Source organism: Haemaphysalis longicornis, unplaced genomic scaffold (genome assembly GCF_048455015.1).
Source record: "Haemaphysalis longicornis isolate Haplotype H1 unplaced genomic scaffold, Haemaphysalis longicornis Haplotype H1 scaffold_1, whole genome shotgun sequence".
Taxonomy (NCBI): Eukaryota; Metazoa; Arthropoda; class Arachnida; order Ixodida; family Ixodidae; genus Haemaphysalis; species Haemaphysalis longicornis.
In genome coordinates this window covers 149301498-149317766 of record NW_027526203.1, presented here as the reverse complement: position 1 = coordinate 149317766, position 16269 = coordinate 149301498, and the positions used below count along the sequence as shown (strand labels likewise).

The following is a 16269-nucleotide window of genomic DNA, read 5'->3' as shown; positions in this document are numbered from 1 at the left end:
CGGTACCCTACCCCCCCGGTCGGCACCAGTGACTATAAGATGGTTCCCGGCACACGTGGGCCCATTGAACTCACGAGAAGGGCACAGCAACCGCAACGAGGAGGCGGACCGGACTGCACACGCGCTTACCAGCCGCGAAGCGTCCGAGAGTCCGAGCCTCCCACCAGGGTTGCAGGTGCCTGAAGAAACGACACCACTCACCACATACAGGGAGATCCTGGAGTGGTACCGACATAGCCGCAGGACCTTTCCCCCACCCCATCCCAAATTAACAAGGAAAGAGTCAGTGGTATATAGACAATTGCAGACGAACTCTCTACTGACCCCAGTGATAGCTAAGCATATATGTCCAGAAGTGTATACCAGTGATCTGTGCAAACTGTGTAATAGAGACAGAGCCACGGAGGCCCATGTCTTATGGGACTGCCGAACTCATCCAGAAGAAGCGAAAGGCACCACGCTCCCGCCGCAGCTTACAGCAGCAGCGAGAGATGTCATTACAACTCACAACTCCAGGCCGTCCAGCTGGTGGTGGCTGCCCTGAACCGTCAACGGCCTGAAAGTACTCCTCCAACAGAGGACGCGCAAGTAAGCCTTGACAGGGGCCCAGCTATCACGACGTCCTAGGCCGCGTCCCCGCAGCAGGTGTTTTCCCAATAAAGTTGTTTCCTCCTCCTCCTCCTGTGATTGCTGCGCGGAATGTTACTTGGAAGTGGGCACAGCTAGGTCTTGCACGAAACCCGGGTGGTCACTTAGAATGAAGTCGATTTCGTTTTTGGTTGTACCATGGAGACTTTCCCAAGACGATTTGATATAATTTTGTTTGTATAAGAATGTCTTCATTAACCTCAGGTTATATCTCTCTGCAAATGTCACCAGTGTACCTCCTCGACTGTTGCGATTGTCTATTCCGAAGTTTCCCACTGACCTTTCTGCCATTTGCTTCTAACGGACCTTTGCGTTAAAGTCTCCCATTACAATTGTTAGCTGCGTTGTTGCCTTCTTCGACGTCTTCGTAGAAGCTATGTACGGCTTAATCATCATAGTTGGTTGTTGACGCATATGACTGTACTAGCTCTAACCTGTATCGCTTGTTTATAGCTTGATCACAAAAGCCGCTATTCTATCACTAATGCTGAAATATACCCCCACATTTCTTGCTATTTCTCTTTGGATTAAAAATCCCACCCTGTGTTGTTTCTTCTCTTGGGGAAGAAAGTGCAAGGCCCCAACAGAAGGTCGCGAAGTATTTAAAAGTAAAATATTTAATTTCCAACTTGAGGGCGAAGAACAAGAGGGCGTGCAAGCATTTTTTACAGTGCCGGTTACTCCACCCCCCCCCCCTCCCGCACCCTCCTCAAAGTGTTTTCATGGGACAAACCATTTCCTGTACGAAAATGCCGATTTGGCCCTGATGGAGCTCCTTCTCTCCTGTAGCCTCGATGCTTACGCGCACTTCTCGGTGGGGAAATGAGATATGATCCAAATTTTTCGTCGCTGCGCCCGGGTAACGTGCAGCTAGCAGCGGGAATCGCGAATAGAAGCGAATTGCGCCACTCGTTTAAAAAATGCCTCCTATTTGCGTAGCGATGCGACGTCGTTTCCTGAAGAGATAAGAAAAATTAGTGCCCTTCCACTCTGTGAAGACCGGTGACCTGCAAAGCGGGACGCAGTCCACGGAGTGCACGTAACAAAACATGTTTATCGTAAGTTGCGATGGAAAATATTTCCTAGCCAATTAGCTGAATAAATCTCTGACGGATCCTCTGACGGAATGAAGCTCTGACGCATTTGTTCTTGCAGATAAACATAGAACTGTCTGTGTCCCTTCCGCGGCGTCAGCATGTTACTGTTTGTGTAAGTCCGGGTTCAGACTGTTGCCCCAACTGTCGTAATAACGTAAAGTTATTACGACAGTAGCGGCAACAGTATGAGCCCCGATGACGTCATTCCACGTTTCAGCCAAAAAACTGCGTGACATGACATTTTTTTACGTCCATAGGTCACGATACGGGTTTTGCGTCAGTAATCTGAACATAGCCTAAACACAAACCCAATCCGCTCTACCCCGAAGGACTTCGGACAGGTCCCATTGGGCCGTTTAACGTCCACGTTTAAACCTCGCTCCAACACAACGGACATGCCATCCATCAGTACGGGATAGCTGCGCGTGCACGCCTCCCCTTACCCCCACATTATTCTTCACTACAAACCTGCGCACGTACAAACCGGTAACCGGTCATGTCCACGTGCTTAGAAGTGACAGACGCCGTAGAAAATATCCCCTTAAAGGCCTCTGAAGAAGTGATATTGGCTCACGCCGGCGTTCCAGGCGGGCAATTTGCTGTTCATCCGGGAGGGATTCGCCGCTACTGGACGAGCTGAACTTGACGCGATAACGGTGGTGCCAGCGGCTTCCCGTTCTTTTTGCACCCATTCGCGCTTGTGTTCGTGCCAACGCTTCAATTCTTGCTCTTCTTCCTCCAAACGAACGGCATGCATCCGTCCCATAACGAATAAAAACCTGGAAGCCCTTGAGCTCTATTCTCGCGTACAAACATGTGGCTGTCCATTTTCCTTCCCTTTCGTATGCATCTGTCTGTGTGTAAGATGTTTGTGTAACACAACAACCCACACCCGAACCACTCGATTGAGGAGAACAGCCGCCTAACAGCATTGAGCTATGTAATTTCGACATCTAAATCTCCCACCAGTACAACCGGCATTTCATAGGTAGCGGAGTGAAGCTCAGCTGTGCGTGCACCCCCCCCCCCCTTTTCCTACCCGCAATCCGTGCACGCATAAACCGACAACCGGTGATGACGCATACTTGGGCGTGAAAGACCCCGGCGAGAATGTCGCTCAGAAGGCCTTCCAAGCTGAAAAATAAATATGAGCTCAAGCCAGCGTTCCAGCTGAGGAAGTTTCTCTTCTAGCGGGAGGGACTCGCAGCTACTTGGTGTAGTGAATTTCAGTGGAAACGGCGACTGCGGGTTTCGGTCGTTTTAGGGGAAGCCCTTTGGCAGCCGTTACCTGGGCTCCGCGGTAGCCGCGCCTGTTTACAACCGCCTAAACGAGTCAGCGAACGCGGCAGCGACGAAAGGGAGAAAACGGAGAGGAGCGTCTAACGAAGGGTGAAGTGGAGTACGACACGTGCGGCTACGGCGTCATCTCTCTCACTGCCTTTCCCTCACACGTTTCATGTGTCGCCACCAAGGAGCGGCCTCCCCCTGACACTTTCCCCAGCCGCTGTTCCATTCTCTGCTAATCCAAACCACGTGACGTTTGCGCAGGAGGTTCAAACACGAAATGCAAAACTTCTCGCTCCTCCCTTGTACGGGGCGAATCCGAACCACGTGACATTTGTGCGGGAGGTTCAAGCAGGGTTTGCAACATGCTGGCCGGCGGCGGCGGTGCACTGCGAGGTAGCAGCAGAGTAGCGCACGCCGCCGTGCGTTTGCTGATCACGCGAACACTTGCTGCGACGCAGCAGAAATGCGCCGTGACCGAGAAGACTGCAGCTCGCGCTGCGCACAGATTTCATATTTGGGAGTGTAGTACTCGTCAGTGCATTCTTTACGCCCATCTGTGCTTCCGATTATTTTTGGAAATCACCTGATAACCGCACCACCGCCGTTAGCTGCCGACTGCACGACTTGCCAAAGCGCCATCGGTGGAGGCGAGGGGGAAAGTAATTGTGAAAGAAGTGTCAGCGGTGGTGCGGAGGATCGGCGCCGAGTAAATCTATGACACCGGAATAAAAATTGAAGGGGGGGGTAAGCCATATACTGCTTCGCAGTAAAAACCGTACTATTGGACATGACTATAAGATGGCACCCCTTTACAGCAAAAATTCTGGTAGTTGAAGGAAAACGTCGCTGCTTATTGCTATTGTAAGTAGTTTTTTATTTGCCATCATTTACTACGTTGAATCTATTCTGTCCTGATAGCCGCTGTTGGGTTTGGAAATGACGGAAGCAGACGGCTTGGCGGCCGGGACTTACTGTTTCATTCGACGCATGGACTGGCGCCAGTACAACGTACAACTACAGAATACTGAGATACGGCTGTCCGCCCGCCGCGGTGGCTCAGTGGCTAAGGCGTTGCGCTGCTGAGCACGAGGTCGCGGGTTCGATTCCCGGCCGCGGCGGCCGCTTTTCTGATGGAGGCGAGAAGCAAAAACGCCCGTGTGTACGAGATTTCGGCGCACGTTAAAGAACCCCAGGTGGTCAAAATTAATCCGGAGCCCTCCACTACGGCGCGCCTCATCGCCTGCGTTGCGTCGGCGCGTTAAACCCTACAATCAATAAATACGGCTGTCCGCTTATACAGCTAGCGCGCAAGTACAATAAACCGGTACACGGAGAAAGATTTCTAGCTTAATCCGAGCACGGACATGTAGACAGGTGCCCCGACGGAGGCACGGTGGCCGCACGCACTGATATTATCAAGAGATAGCGCCGCGCCCTCGCTACGCCGAACACCGCAATATGCCAAACATCCGGACGTAATGACTGATTGATTGTTGTGTTTGACGCGCCGACGCAACGCAGGCGATGAGGTGCGCTATAGTGGAGCGATCCGTATTAATTTTGACCACCTGGGGATCTTCAACGTGCGGCGAAATCTCGTACACGCAGGCGTTTTTTCTTTTCGCCTCCATCAGAAAAGCGGCTGCCGCGGTCGGAAATCGAACCCGCGTCCTTGCGCTAAGCAGCACAACGCCTTATCTGCTGGACCACCGCGGCCCATCCGGAGGTAATGGGGCTGATAAAGATTTATTCTAAAATTAATGATCCTAACCTGAGACCGATAACTGAGACCTGCGTTGCGCTACTGAGCACGAGGTCGCGGGTTCGATTCCCGGCAGCGCCGGTCGCTTTTCTGATGGAGGCGAAAAGTAAAAACGCCCGTGTGTACGAGATTTCGGCGCACGATAAAAATCCCCAGGTGGTCAAAATTAATCCGGAGCCCTCCACTACGGCGCGCCTCATCGCCTGCGTTGCGTCGGCGCGTTAAACCCTACAATCAATCAATCGATCGATAACTGAGACCTCCGATTCTGGGAAACTATTAAAGTGAATGGGCGTGAGATGACTTCAAAACCACGTAGACAAGACTCCCTGCCTGCCATATTTACAGCCATAGTTACAGCACATTTGCAATTACAGCAAAAAATACGGGCCTTATGTGAAGAGGTCACAAATGATCCCAGTTCAATGCAGCTCAATTTCATCGCGACCAGTGAGCTACTGTTGCGACCGGGCGGGCCGAGCCGCAGCCGGGAAGAAATTCAGAGCTGATAGGCCAACGTAACTGTTTACTTCATAGCGAGAGGTGAGCCGAAGCCAAAAAAACAATGCCCCGACGGGCGAGGTTACAATACAGGACTCGAACAGAGCGACAGCATCGATTTGCTGCTCTACCAGGAATGGTTTACAACGCTTGCGGGGGTCTATTTATACCCAAAAGCGGTAACGGTCAAAACGCAACAAGCGGCAACACGCCACGAACGTCACAGACACACACAACGCTCTTTCCAGAGTTCGTAAGCCGTTCATAGCCTCGGCGCACGTTGAGTCCGGGAGAGGGGAGAGGAGGACTCCGCTGAGTTCGCGGGGCCTCTGTGTCCTTGAAGAGCGTGGAGACGAGCCTCGCCGGCAGCCGCCGAAGTTTTGAAATGCGCCGAAAGCGAAGCGTCTGGCTCGGCTTGTCGCAACTTGTCACCGACATGGTGGCGCCTGACGGCAGAAAGGCGCACGAGGTGGCTTCGCCGCACAGCCGTGGAGTGCTGCGGGAAAGTATGGCGGCGCTGGCCGATTCGTAACACTACATGAAGCTGCCGACAACATACCACAGTAGGCGACCGTGCACGACGAGGAATCTAAGAAAGGCTGACCAAATATGTACAATTACATCCGGCACATTCTGAGAATTTCTATACTAGCCCTTTCAGCCCTGAATTTTTTCTTTCAATCGAAAAGATTGTTTGTGTGCGCTTTCGTTATTATTTGGACGCTATAAACTTACAAAGGAAAAATTTAGCTTCTCATGCAGATAATTAGCAATCTATCAGCATGACATCTAATTAGATCAGTAGGCATGTAAAATTTTTCATTCCAGCAAAACAAACATTTTGTTTGTTTTTCTGGAAAAAAAAGATTTCTTAAATTTTGAACGTACTAAACCTGCATACAAAAAAACGTAGCCGGTAGAGCAAGTATTTTGAGATGAACTGCCATTTCATAAAATTAGGGCTTCGGTTTACGCTGTGACTTTTACGTTTGCCTGGTCTTCACTGCAATGCCTTTCTTTTTCAAGCGTTCAGCTGTAGCAAAGAACGAACAATGGTGATTCTTATTGATAGAAGCATCCTTGAAGATCTAATTCCCAGAAAACTAATTGTTTTAGTTTTTGTCTGAAAGTGCTAAAATAATTTCGGTTAAGATACTAAATATAGGACACCAGGGCCGAAAGGGCTAGGCATACAGGTAGGGGACTACAAAAGTACTATACCTTCAACGTATACTATACCTTCAACACCTTCAATACCTTCAACACCTTCAACGAAGAATTCTCCTAGGTGCAGTGATACCCCGGACATCCTTGATCTTGCCACGCTTAGGATTCACGGCATGTTGTAGAATCTCCCCGACCTCCAACACTGCATCTACGCAGACGCTGTCACAATCTGGAATTTGAAAGGCTCCCCAGAAAAACTTCAGCACACGCTACAAGCAACGTTTCCTGTATCAGCTTAGACACCCCAAATTAGTGTTGAATTGACGCCTAAAAAATCACTGCGACTCCGAGTTCACCACACAGATGGAACTGTGTAGAGTGAAACGTCGAGTCAACAAAAAAAAATTCAAGATAGCAAGGAGATCGTGATACGAGGTCTCCACATCCAAAGCAACGGCAACTTGGTTGCGGACGAAGCGCACGTCCTAACGCAAGGATCGCAATTGCTCGAAATCTGCAGAATTGAAAATCGAAGCCAAGTCCCCAGTGAAGCACATCTCCGCCGGCTTCAAGATGTTCTCATTATGTTCAGAACTGGATCTCCAGTGTCATGCTCTACTCTCATTAATGCACTGGGCGAGAGAATTGTCGCACTCAGGTAGAGAAAGATTGTGGCCTTCCAGGTCTCCGTGTGCGCCGTGAACACGCGGATATTGCAGACAGGGCTTTATGTTACTTGCTTGGATCTAATCAATTCAAAACCTAACCATGCGGCTTCGCAATACGCAATCCTACAGGGAGTTGTTGAGATATAAGAAATTTTAGGAGCACCGTGCTAATGTACCAGGCGAAGACTTTTCAGCGAAGACCATGCACGCGTTGCAGTATACCACTAACGAGGTACGTGGCGCCTCGCGACACCAATATTTCTTAAAAGATTTAATAGAACTAGTCATAGAATGTCTCCACGGACTCCGGATGTATCCCACAAAAGAACACTTGGTGCATAAGTGTAGTATGGGCAAACAAGCGACCTTTTCTCCCTCCCCCTTGACGTAGACATGCACTACAGTACCCGCACAAAACCAGAAACGTCATTCTATGCTTTAGGATACTGTAAGTAGCTACTAGCTGTAAGTAGCTACTGTTCTCTGCAACCGCAGCCCATCCCAGCAATCTACGTCCCGGCACCAATTAGCCTCCAAGATCAAGGCGGTCTATCTAAGTGGAAATGAGTACCCTCTTTACCAACGACAAAATGGCCCTCTACAAGGGGTACGCTAACCACCGCCTTTCCAACATGCTTCAAAGCTCCCCAACGTTGGATCACCTCTAAAAACATAGCAAGCCTAGCTCCCACGGGAGAAAAGCACCCCAGTTAGCAGCTCTAGACAAACATTATTGCCCGGTAGCGGTTGTAAAGACTTACCTACCCATCCTAGAAAGTTGAGGAAAGCGCGAAAGCTAGAAGTGCGTCCAAACCTTTGCTGAAAGTGCGTCCAATCGATCGACAAACCTTCAAAGCCCAAACCGCAAACGAAGAACCACCCCAGGCGACTATTTTTCGCGCACTAGGTAAACGCATTTTACAAATGACATAAATGTATACCGATATGTGGTTTATGAGGTAAAATTATACGATTGTGCGCCCTCTTCGTGATCGATGCGAGTATTGTCTTACCTAGAACCGTTCCTTTTCGCGATATTCAATTAACTATTTTGACGCAATGAAAGCATGGATTTATGCATGCGCCGCGTGTGACGTTTTCGCGCAATAAGTAACCGCATCTAGGAACCATCTAAATCAGGGGTCGGCAACCAGCGGTCCGCGGGGCAGTATTGTACGGCCCCCAGCACGTTGTCAGAACCGTCAGAACCCTGTCACTTCCTATCTGAAGGCCGACACGCTAGTTTTGACCTCAATTGACTTTAGACTACAGACAAGAAGAGAGAATTGATCGCTTTCAGTCGGTATTGTCCCCCATCTTCCCACTTAGCCAGATTATTGTCAATTGTCTGCTAATATTATTGGCAATTCGCTTAATGTTTTTTCTTTGCCTGCAAAGCCCTCCCCTCCCTTCCCCTCCCCCGCTTCTCCGCCCCCCCCCCCGATTCGTTCTCCGGCCCTTCGCCGTTCATGCAACTGCGCCTCCTCCTCAAAATGTTTGCGACTCCCGATCTAAATGTACACCTATACGAGGTTTATGGGTTAAAGGCTAGTATTCGCTGATATTTTTAAACGGGGGATTTATTTGTTTGGCAGATCTGAAAACCGCCATGAAGCGGCACAGACATGGCGCGGCTTGTGCAACTGCGCTCGCACTTACAAGAAAACGAAAAAAATTCACGCATCTCCACGAAGTGAATCATGACGAATGGGCGAAGCACAGGTGCACAGCGCCTTCATCACAACAGGCGATCTCCACGATCTCCTTGCTATCTTGAATTTGTCTTTGTTGACTCGACGTTTCACACTACACAGTTCCATCTGTGTGGTGAACTGGGAGTAGCAGTGATTTTTTAGGCCTCAATTAACACCAATTTGGGGTGTCTAAGCTGAGACAGGGAAGGTTGCTTGTAGTGTGTGCTGACTAGTGTTCTTACCGGAAATCCACCGAGACATTGCCCACTCTTGCATGTAAATGAGTGACAACGCATGTGTACAGTATATACAATTCCAATCCAATCCAATCCAATCCAATCCAATCCAATGCAATGCAATTTTATCCAATCCAATGCAATTCAATCCAATCCAATCGAGTTAAATCCAATCCAATCCAAATGCAATCCAATCTAATCTAATGCTCCTAGCGCATGCGCAGCAGGGCTCTCCAGGAGCCACGCGAAACTGCTAAACCTCTCTATCTCTCTCTCACTCTGACCTTTTGTGAATCTCTCTCTCTCTCTCTCTCTCTCTCTCTCTCTCTCTCTCTCTCTCTAACCTTTTGTGAACCTTTTATTTTGTTTTTGTTAACCTTTTGTGAACCTTTTGTTCACAGCTATTGCTATTTACACGGTGCTGTGCCGTGAGCACGGACGCCGGACGCCGGACAAGCTGCCGGACAAGATAAGCTGCTTCGCCCCTACAACACGGGCGTGCAACGTCTGCCTCGTTTAAACCCGATTCTCGGCGGTGGTGTCAATAGATATATTATTAAACGCAGTCACATTACTTGGTGGCGCTCTCCTTGTCACTGTAAACTTGGCACTACCAGCGAATGAAATCTCAGCTGCGAACGAAAGCGACACGACCCGCAAGAGGCCGAAGCTGCAGACGCCTGCGACCAGGGTGTCAACACAAGTGCTTTCTAACCTGTGGTTCAGTGCAAAGACCAAATACCATTGAACCTCGTATAACGAAGAAGTATCGGGGCAGTAAATAAGTTAGTTATACGGTTGATTAGTTATACGGTGGTAGTAAATAAGTTAGTTATATCTAATATTTGTTGCAACAGTAGAGGTAAAAATCTTCGCTAAGAAATCGGCAGTATTGCTCGCGTAAAAATCGTAAATACAAAACGCATTATTCTGGGCTTCGAACTCACTATAAACGAAGTAATCCTAATCTGTCTCCTAGTGGCGCTTCAAACTCAATGGACCGGAACATGAGAGCGTGAAATTACAAAAGAACGGAGTTCGTTTCACAAAATAGGCCTGCGTTTTCATTTACTTTAAGAAGCATGTGGTCTTCGTCTGCACATAACTGAGCTAACAGCAGTTTTCCACAGTGTCCACGCACGAAAGGGCCTTTTCTACGCCTGTAGTTTGTCAAGTTACTACAAATGGTTGTGCTATCTTTCAATAATTTCTATTTTTCTTTCTTTAGCATAGGTTTTGAATTCTGAGCCTCCCGCGAACCAAATATTTCTTCGTTACAGCCGATATAGCGTGGCTCGCTCGATTTGGGTTTCGTTACGCAAAAAATAAGTGTCATTGAAATTAAGAGTGGCCAACCAAAGTTCATATTTATTTCGCCATATCCGATAAATCGTTGTATAACTGTTCGTTAAAACGAAGTTCGACTGTAATGGTTTTGAATAAATGTTTTACGCATACGCCGATTTAGATACAATGATAGACTAGCAGCTAGTACACGCGAGGCCGTCTCCTGAGACGTTGCGTGCTTGCTCTAAGCAGTCGGCACAAGCTCTGGCGAAACCATACGCCCTTTGAACAAACCTCTTGAGTTAGGCTTGCGCACAAAAATTGCGGGCAACAATAGTTCTATTGTTGTCCTGAAACAGGTCGCAGGCCTTAAAGGAGCGATCTGCTTTCACTAACTCATGCGCGTGACTTGATCGATCACAACGCAGTTGCACGCGTACGTAGGCTCCGAAATTTTTGCCACTCTAGTATTGCGGCAATTTCGACCGTGTTTGGCGATAGGTAGATCGTAGGGTACTGCACGGAACAGTATTTGGCGTCGAGGCATTACCTTGCGTTTGGTGTGGCACAGTTTGGATCATCAAACGCCTGTTTTGATAAAGGCGCTGTTTTAAATGGCCTCTCGAGTCTGATCGTTCCTCGCAATGGCAGAGCTCCTATCTATTTTAAGTTGCAGACGCACGGTGCTCTGTATTTCCAAGACATTAAAACTGTAGTGGCGTCGCAACTGACATTCTTGTGCCAAATAATACAACGCCAACGCTTGTGGAATCACTTCTGTCATTTTGCGAAATCGCAAATAATTTGTGACCGAGTACTAAAGCCTTCCTTAGTGCTATACAGTGTTGTCTCGCACATTCAGGAATTATGGTAAATCATCATGTTGCTCATCAATACCACGTCAAAGATGTTTCATTCAGTATTAAGAGAGGTGGAGCTCAATACCTAAAATTCTCCAGCAATTCGGTGGAGCAATTGCATAAAAGTCTTATGATTGCTAAAATATTATGTTCCTAGGATAGTACGCAAGGCCATGAGTATTAACTGTTGAGTGTGGCGAGCGTAAAATGTTTGCATTACGAAACAATATTAACTGGTTTCTAGCACAATAACGACATGCCCTAAGTCCTAAATATTCGCTGTATAAAAATATGTTATAAATATTAAACAAATAGTTCATAATAACTTGTTTGAGGTACCTTTGTTTTAGGCCACTTTTCGAGTGTCATACACATTTTTTAGAACACGGGGCTCAAAAAATAAACAAAATGAAGGAGTTTGTGCTACCTAATAATATTAGCTATGACGCTCACAGTTCAAAACAAAATAATCAACTGTCCCGTACGTGACAGTAGCATATTGAAAATCAATATTTTCGAGCACTGATCTATTTATTTTTTCTTCTAGGATGACTTGGTTGCTGGTAGCGCGATTCCTACGACCGTGGGACTGGTTTGATTCACTTTACTCTGTGACGTCAGATGGCAAGGTCTGGAAGGACACTATCCAAAAGATAGAGGCAGTGCATTTGACCGTAAGTTCAACCATGTGTTTTCACATGGATTTGGGAGCAGCCAACCGCAAAGCTGTCGACGGGACTATTTGCTGAGCGGTTTTGCTCTCTGTTGGCTATGAATGTTTATTTTGTTTGTATTGGCCCCGTGTGCATATGTCTTTTGCAATGGTGATGATCCACAAGAGCCACTGGCCGAATAATATTTTGTGAAGAAGCCAAACTTTTGGAAGCCTTGTGAAACCAAAAAAATTACACTATCTTCCCGTAGGGGAACCCTGAGTAGTATGCAAAGTAGCCATGGGGTCGACTGAAGTTCCCATTAGTTTTCAGTTCGTCGTTTCCGTTGACGTTCAGCTTCGCGTGTCATCGTTGTATCAGTAGCTTCTTTACGTAGTTTGAATGAGTGAAGGACATAAGGCGCGTTCGTAGCACGTGCGCCCGTCTCGGTTTTAGCGCAGTGGGTAATAAAGAAAAAAAAGTTTTAGCGCAGTGGGAGAGCGCCACGTACCTCCCGTTGCGGCCAGAGAGTCGTGGGATCGAAACCCGGCGCCGCCTAAGTATTTCTTTTTATAGTGGACTGCGCTGACGTCAGCCCAAACGCTGGCGGGGCTGAATAGACGCGCATGCGCAGTAGTGTGCGGACGGCGGACAACGACAACGAGGGAGGGAGGGACACAGCCCCGAGCATGAGATGCTTCGCATCTAAAAATTATTTGGTGTGCGGTGCTCAACGCTACCTTTTCTTAGTTGATATGGTTTATGTACGACGCTGTGCCAATAGCAGCTTCACTTCCCTCCACAATGCTTTGGCACTGTACGGTTTGTGAAATAAGTAAATAAATAAATAAATAAATAAATAAATAATCCCCTTAGAAAATAAATAAATAAATAAATAAATAAATAAATAAATAAATAAAATGACGAGGGTGAACCGCTTTCCTCTCAATACTCTTGCCTGAAAGCGACGGAGCCGGGGGAATGGTGCACAACCGCTTCTTGAAAGGGAAGGGGACGGGGTGCTCACTCATGCTCAGAGCAAAGGCGCCCTGTCAGTTGGAGAATAGGTTTTGGGGAGGTCTGTAATGCTTGCAGAATACAACCTTGGGCCACTGTTCCCCGATCGCTGCACTGGCCGTAATGCTCACGTGTAAAGATGAAAGCTTCATTACGATATTGGACATGTCTTTTTCACAGCAGTTTGCACAGTATTGTTTTATGTTGGCACTGTAATGCCAACATTGGCGCTGTGGGTATCGTGATAAATAAATAAAAAACAAATAAACTGCTCGGTTGCGCGATGACGCCTTCTGCGCACGGTGGACAGTGATGCTCTTTTATGACTAGTACGCCCGGTGAGTCTGGTAATAAATTATTGCACGCAGTAACCATGCAATGCTGTTTTATACGGTCTAAATGTTATAAAAAGCTTCCTTTGAGCAAATATTGCCTTCTCTTGCCATTCGCAATATTTAGAGGATTCCTCGTGATCTTTAGCGCCGCATAAGATCTGTATGTGGCCTCATTTGGTAATATTTGACGAAACTCAAAGAAGGGTGAAATATGGTGTAACAATGTTTAATAGGCATCAAGGGTTAACTCAAAGGAAATGTGGGCAAACCAAAAGTAGAAGGACTCTTATTCTTTATTATTTCTATAACTACGTTGATGAATCTGTCATTAGACCATGCCACGGGAAAGCGCCGGAGATATCAAAGTAAGCGTATTGAGCTGCATTAGCAAAACTACCGCTGCTTGACAAATTCAGGGCCATTCAACTCGCTGAAAGTGGATCACCAGCTGAGCTGTTTGTGGGTTATTGGTTGAACCGAAACTCTCGCTTAAAGCACGCCGGCGTGCCGGGCCAGCTTTGAACGGTTTCCAGAGCAGACTTCACTATGGAACACAGAGTACGAAAAACCCAGCTTACGAAGAGCGAGCTTGCAACGGTTTTCTAAATGCGGCTTTTGTTCTAAACACAAGTGCATTGCTGGGAACACGTTTTTGCAAGGGCAACATGTGCCATCGCGTGTCGAACTATGAAGAGCTGGGGGCTTAGAGGTGGCAGCAGAGAGTGAATGTGCCAGACTGAGGAGAGGGGAATGGGCTTTTCCCGTCCAACTGACGCAAAAACAGTGGGTAGCCTACAACAGCTCCGCGGGGAAAAAATAGCCACTGTCCCTTCAATGAAAAGCCATATCCCAAACTTGCTGCTTTCTTTCAGGCCATTAAAAAAAGAGCATTGGCGCTGAAGAGTCAGCTGGCTGGTATTAACAAAATCAGCGAAATGGGCGAAGATAACGCGCATGTTTTACATGCCGCCGATAGTTACCTCATGAGCAACCTGAACTGCCCAGACTACACAATGCAGGAGGCCGTCTACGATACAGTCTCGACGACGTTTGCTGTAAGTCTTTTCTTCTTCAAACCTGATTATATCGGCAAGTCAGTTGTTGAAACGCTCCTGTGAAACTGTTTTCAATTTATTCAATGTAACTTTGACGATTTCAGTGTAACAATTTCAAACTGTTTTCAATGTAACATCAGGAATGAAACGAGCTCTATAAGTTGAAGTTGAAGTTGAAGTTTATTTCCATAAACGTACACCGTTATGGCGGAAAATAGGGTAAAAAGCTGCACTCAGCAACTTGACGAAGCCCTACATCCTTCATGGTCAACAGAAACAACAGAAACAACAGAAACAACAACAGCGGCGGGGAAAACAAACAAAAACAAGCAGTACATGACACCACTTGTGGGTGACAAACAAAACTAGCACGGAAAATACAATATGTTCAAAACTACAATAGATAGCGCATCAATAAGTGGATATCAGGACGTGAAGGCAGTAGTGATAAAAAAATATACGCAACAAACCGCACAAACACAGCAAGGAACTATTCCCAAACATCATAGTCTTTCCGAACAAACAAGTTAAACAGCATAGATTTTGTACATGAGTCAATATCAAAGTCAATAAATGCAAGTCCATTCAACAACTTCGGAAGGGTATACCCAATCATCTGCAAAGTGTAGTTTGTACGTGGGCGAGGAACTTTCCAACGTTCAGACAGTCTAGTCGGATAGGGCGTATGATTAATTTGAAGATTAGCTATCAACGAAATGTTCTTAGTATTGTTTTTGCGTTCTAGAGTATATGTGTAGGCTAAGCGGTACTTAAGCAGGTCCTGAATCTTAGGTAGACAAAGTTTACTAAACAAAGGGGCAGTAGGAGCATCGTAACGTGCATTACATAGAAGCCGAATAATTTTTTTCTGTAGCAAAAATAACCTATTTATATTAGTTGCAGAAGTTGTGCTCCACACGAGACAACAATAGTTAAAATTACTTAGAAATAGTGAATTGTACAACAGTAACTTGACTTTATACGGAAGGTCACGTACAGAATATACCATTCCAACTATGCGCGAAAGTTGCCCTGCGAGAAAATTAATGTGTGTATTCCAAAACATGTCTTGGTCGAAAAAAACACCTAGCGTTTTTGCAGACATCACCAGTTCAATTTTGGAGTGGTAGCACTTCCAGTCCTAAGGCTACGTGGACACGAAATATCAGGGAACGTTTTCCTGGCCCATGCACATCACGTAACATAAAAACTCTCCGAAAGGGCTAATCCTTACTCTTTTAGTGTTTTACAAGGTCCGCGGGTATTCTCGGAGTACTTGAGGGACATGGCATTAGCGATGACGCCGCTGTTGGCCGTCTTCTCTTCAGTTGCAGCAACGAATAGATTGTATGTGCTATTGCAATACCATCGAAACAAAAGCAAAGCGGAAACTAGAGGAGGGAACTCCGGTGCGGAGCAAATCACGCATTGCTGCTCTTGGCTGGAAAAAACATATCCTTTATAATACTTCCAGAAATAAAAGTGGAGGACCGTTGTTCGTCAGCACCGCCGCAGTTGCTTTTGAAGGTGGGAAATCACTAGAATAAGATAGCCACAGTCAATAATGTAATAAATGAGTTTCAATAATGTAATAAATGAGGCAATAACAATCACACCTGATACACACCAGTTACTCAGCAAGCGTTGCCCTACATAGCGTCAAACACACAAAAGAGAGCGTCTATGATGTAGGGTTAAGATATTGTTAAGTTCAAACAGCTTTATGCTCACACGACAAAAAGCTACCTTCTTGCATTTTTTTTAACCCTGAATGCTCGTCGTTCACATTGATCAATTTTCAAAGTATGCTGATATCCTTTCCTGCTGCAGGGCACAGCGTATGACTTAATAATACAAGACAAGCTCATACCGTATTTCCCGAAACTGATCTATGGCGCACGTTAAAACAGCCCAATAGTCGGTAAAAAAATCAGTACGATTGCACGCTGTAACGTGTATGACCAGCGGCGCTGTTAGGAGGGCGGGGAGGACTACATGGCTT

General features: G+C 46.8%; 1 protein-coding gene across 1 annotated transcript in view; it reads left to right on the top strand.

Moving 5' to 3' along the window:
* LOC144137907 (cytochrome P450 4V2-like) overlaps positions 1–16269 on the top strand; it is an 84489-nt gene that overhangs the window by 42877 nt on the left and 25343 nt on the right. Inside the window, exons 7-8 of the mRNA XM_077669927.1 lie at positions 11755–11881; positions 14085–14267. Of these exons, the coding sequence (XP_077526053.1) occupies positions 11755–11881; positions 14085–14267 (310 nt within the window). The remainder of the gene's footprint in view (positions 1–11754; positions 11882–14084; positions 14268–16269) is intronic.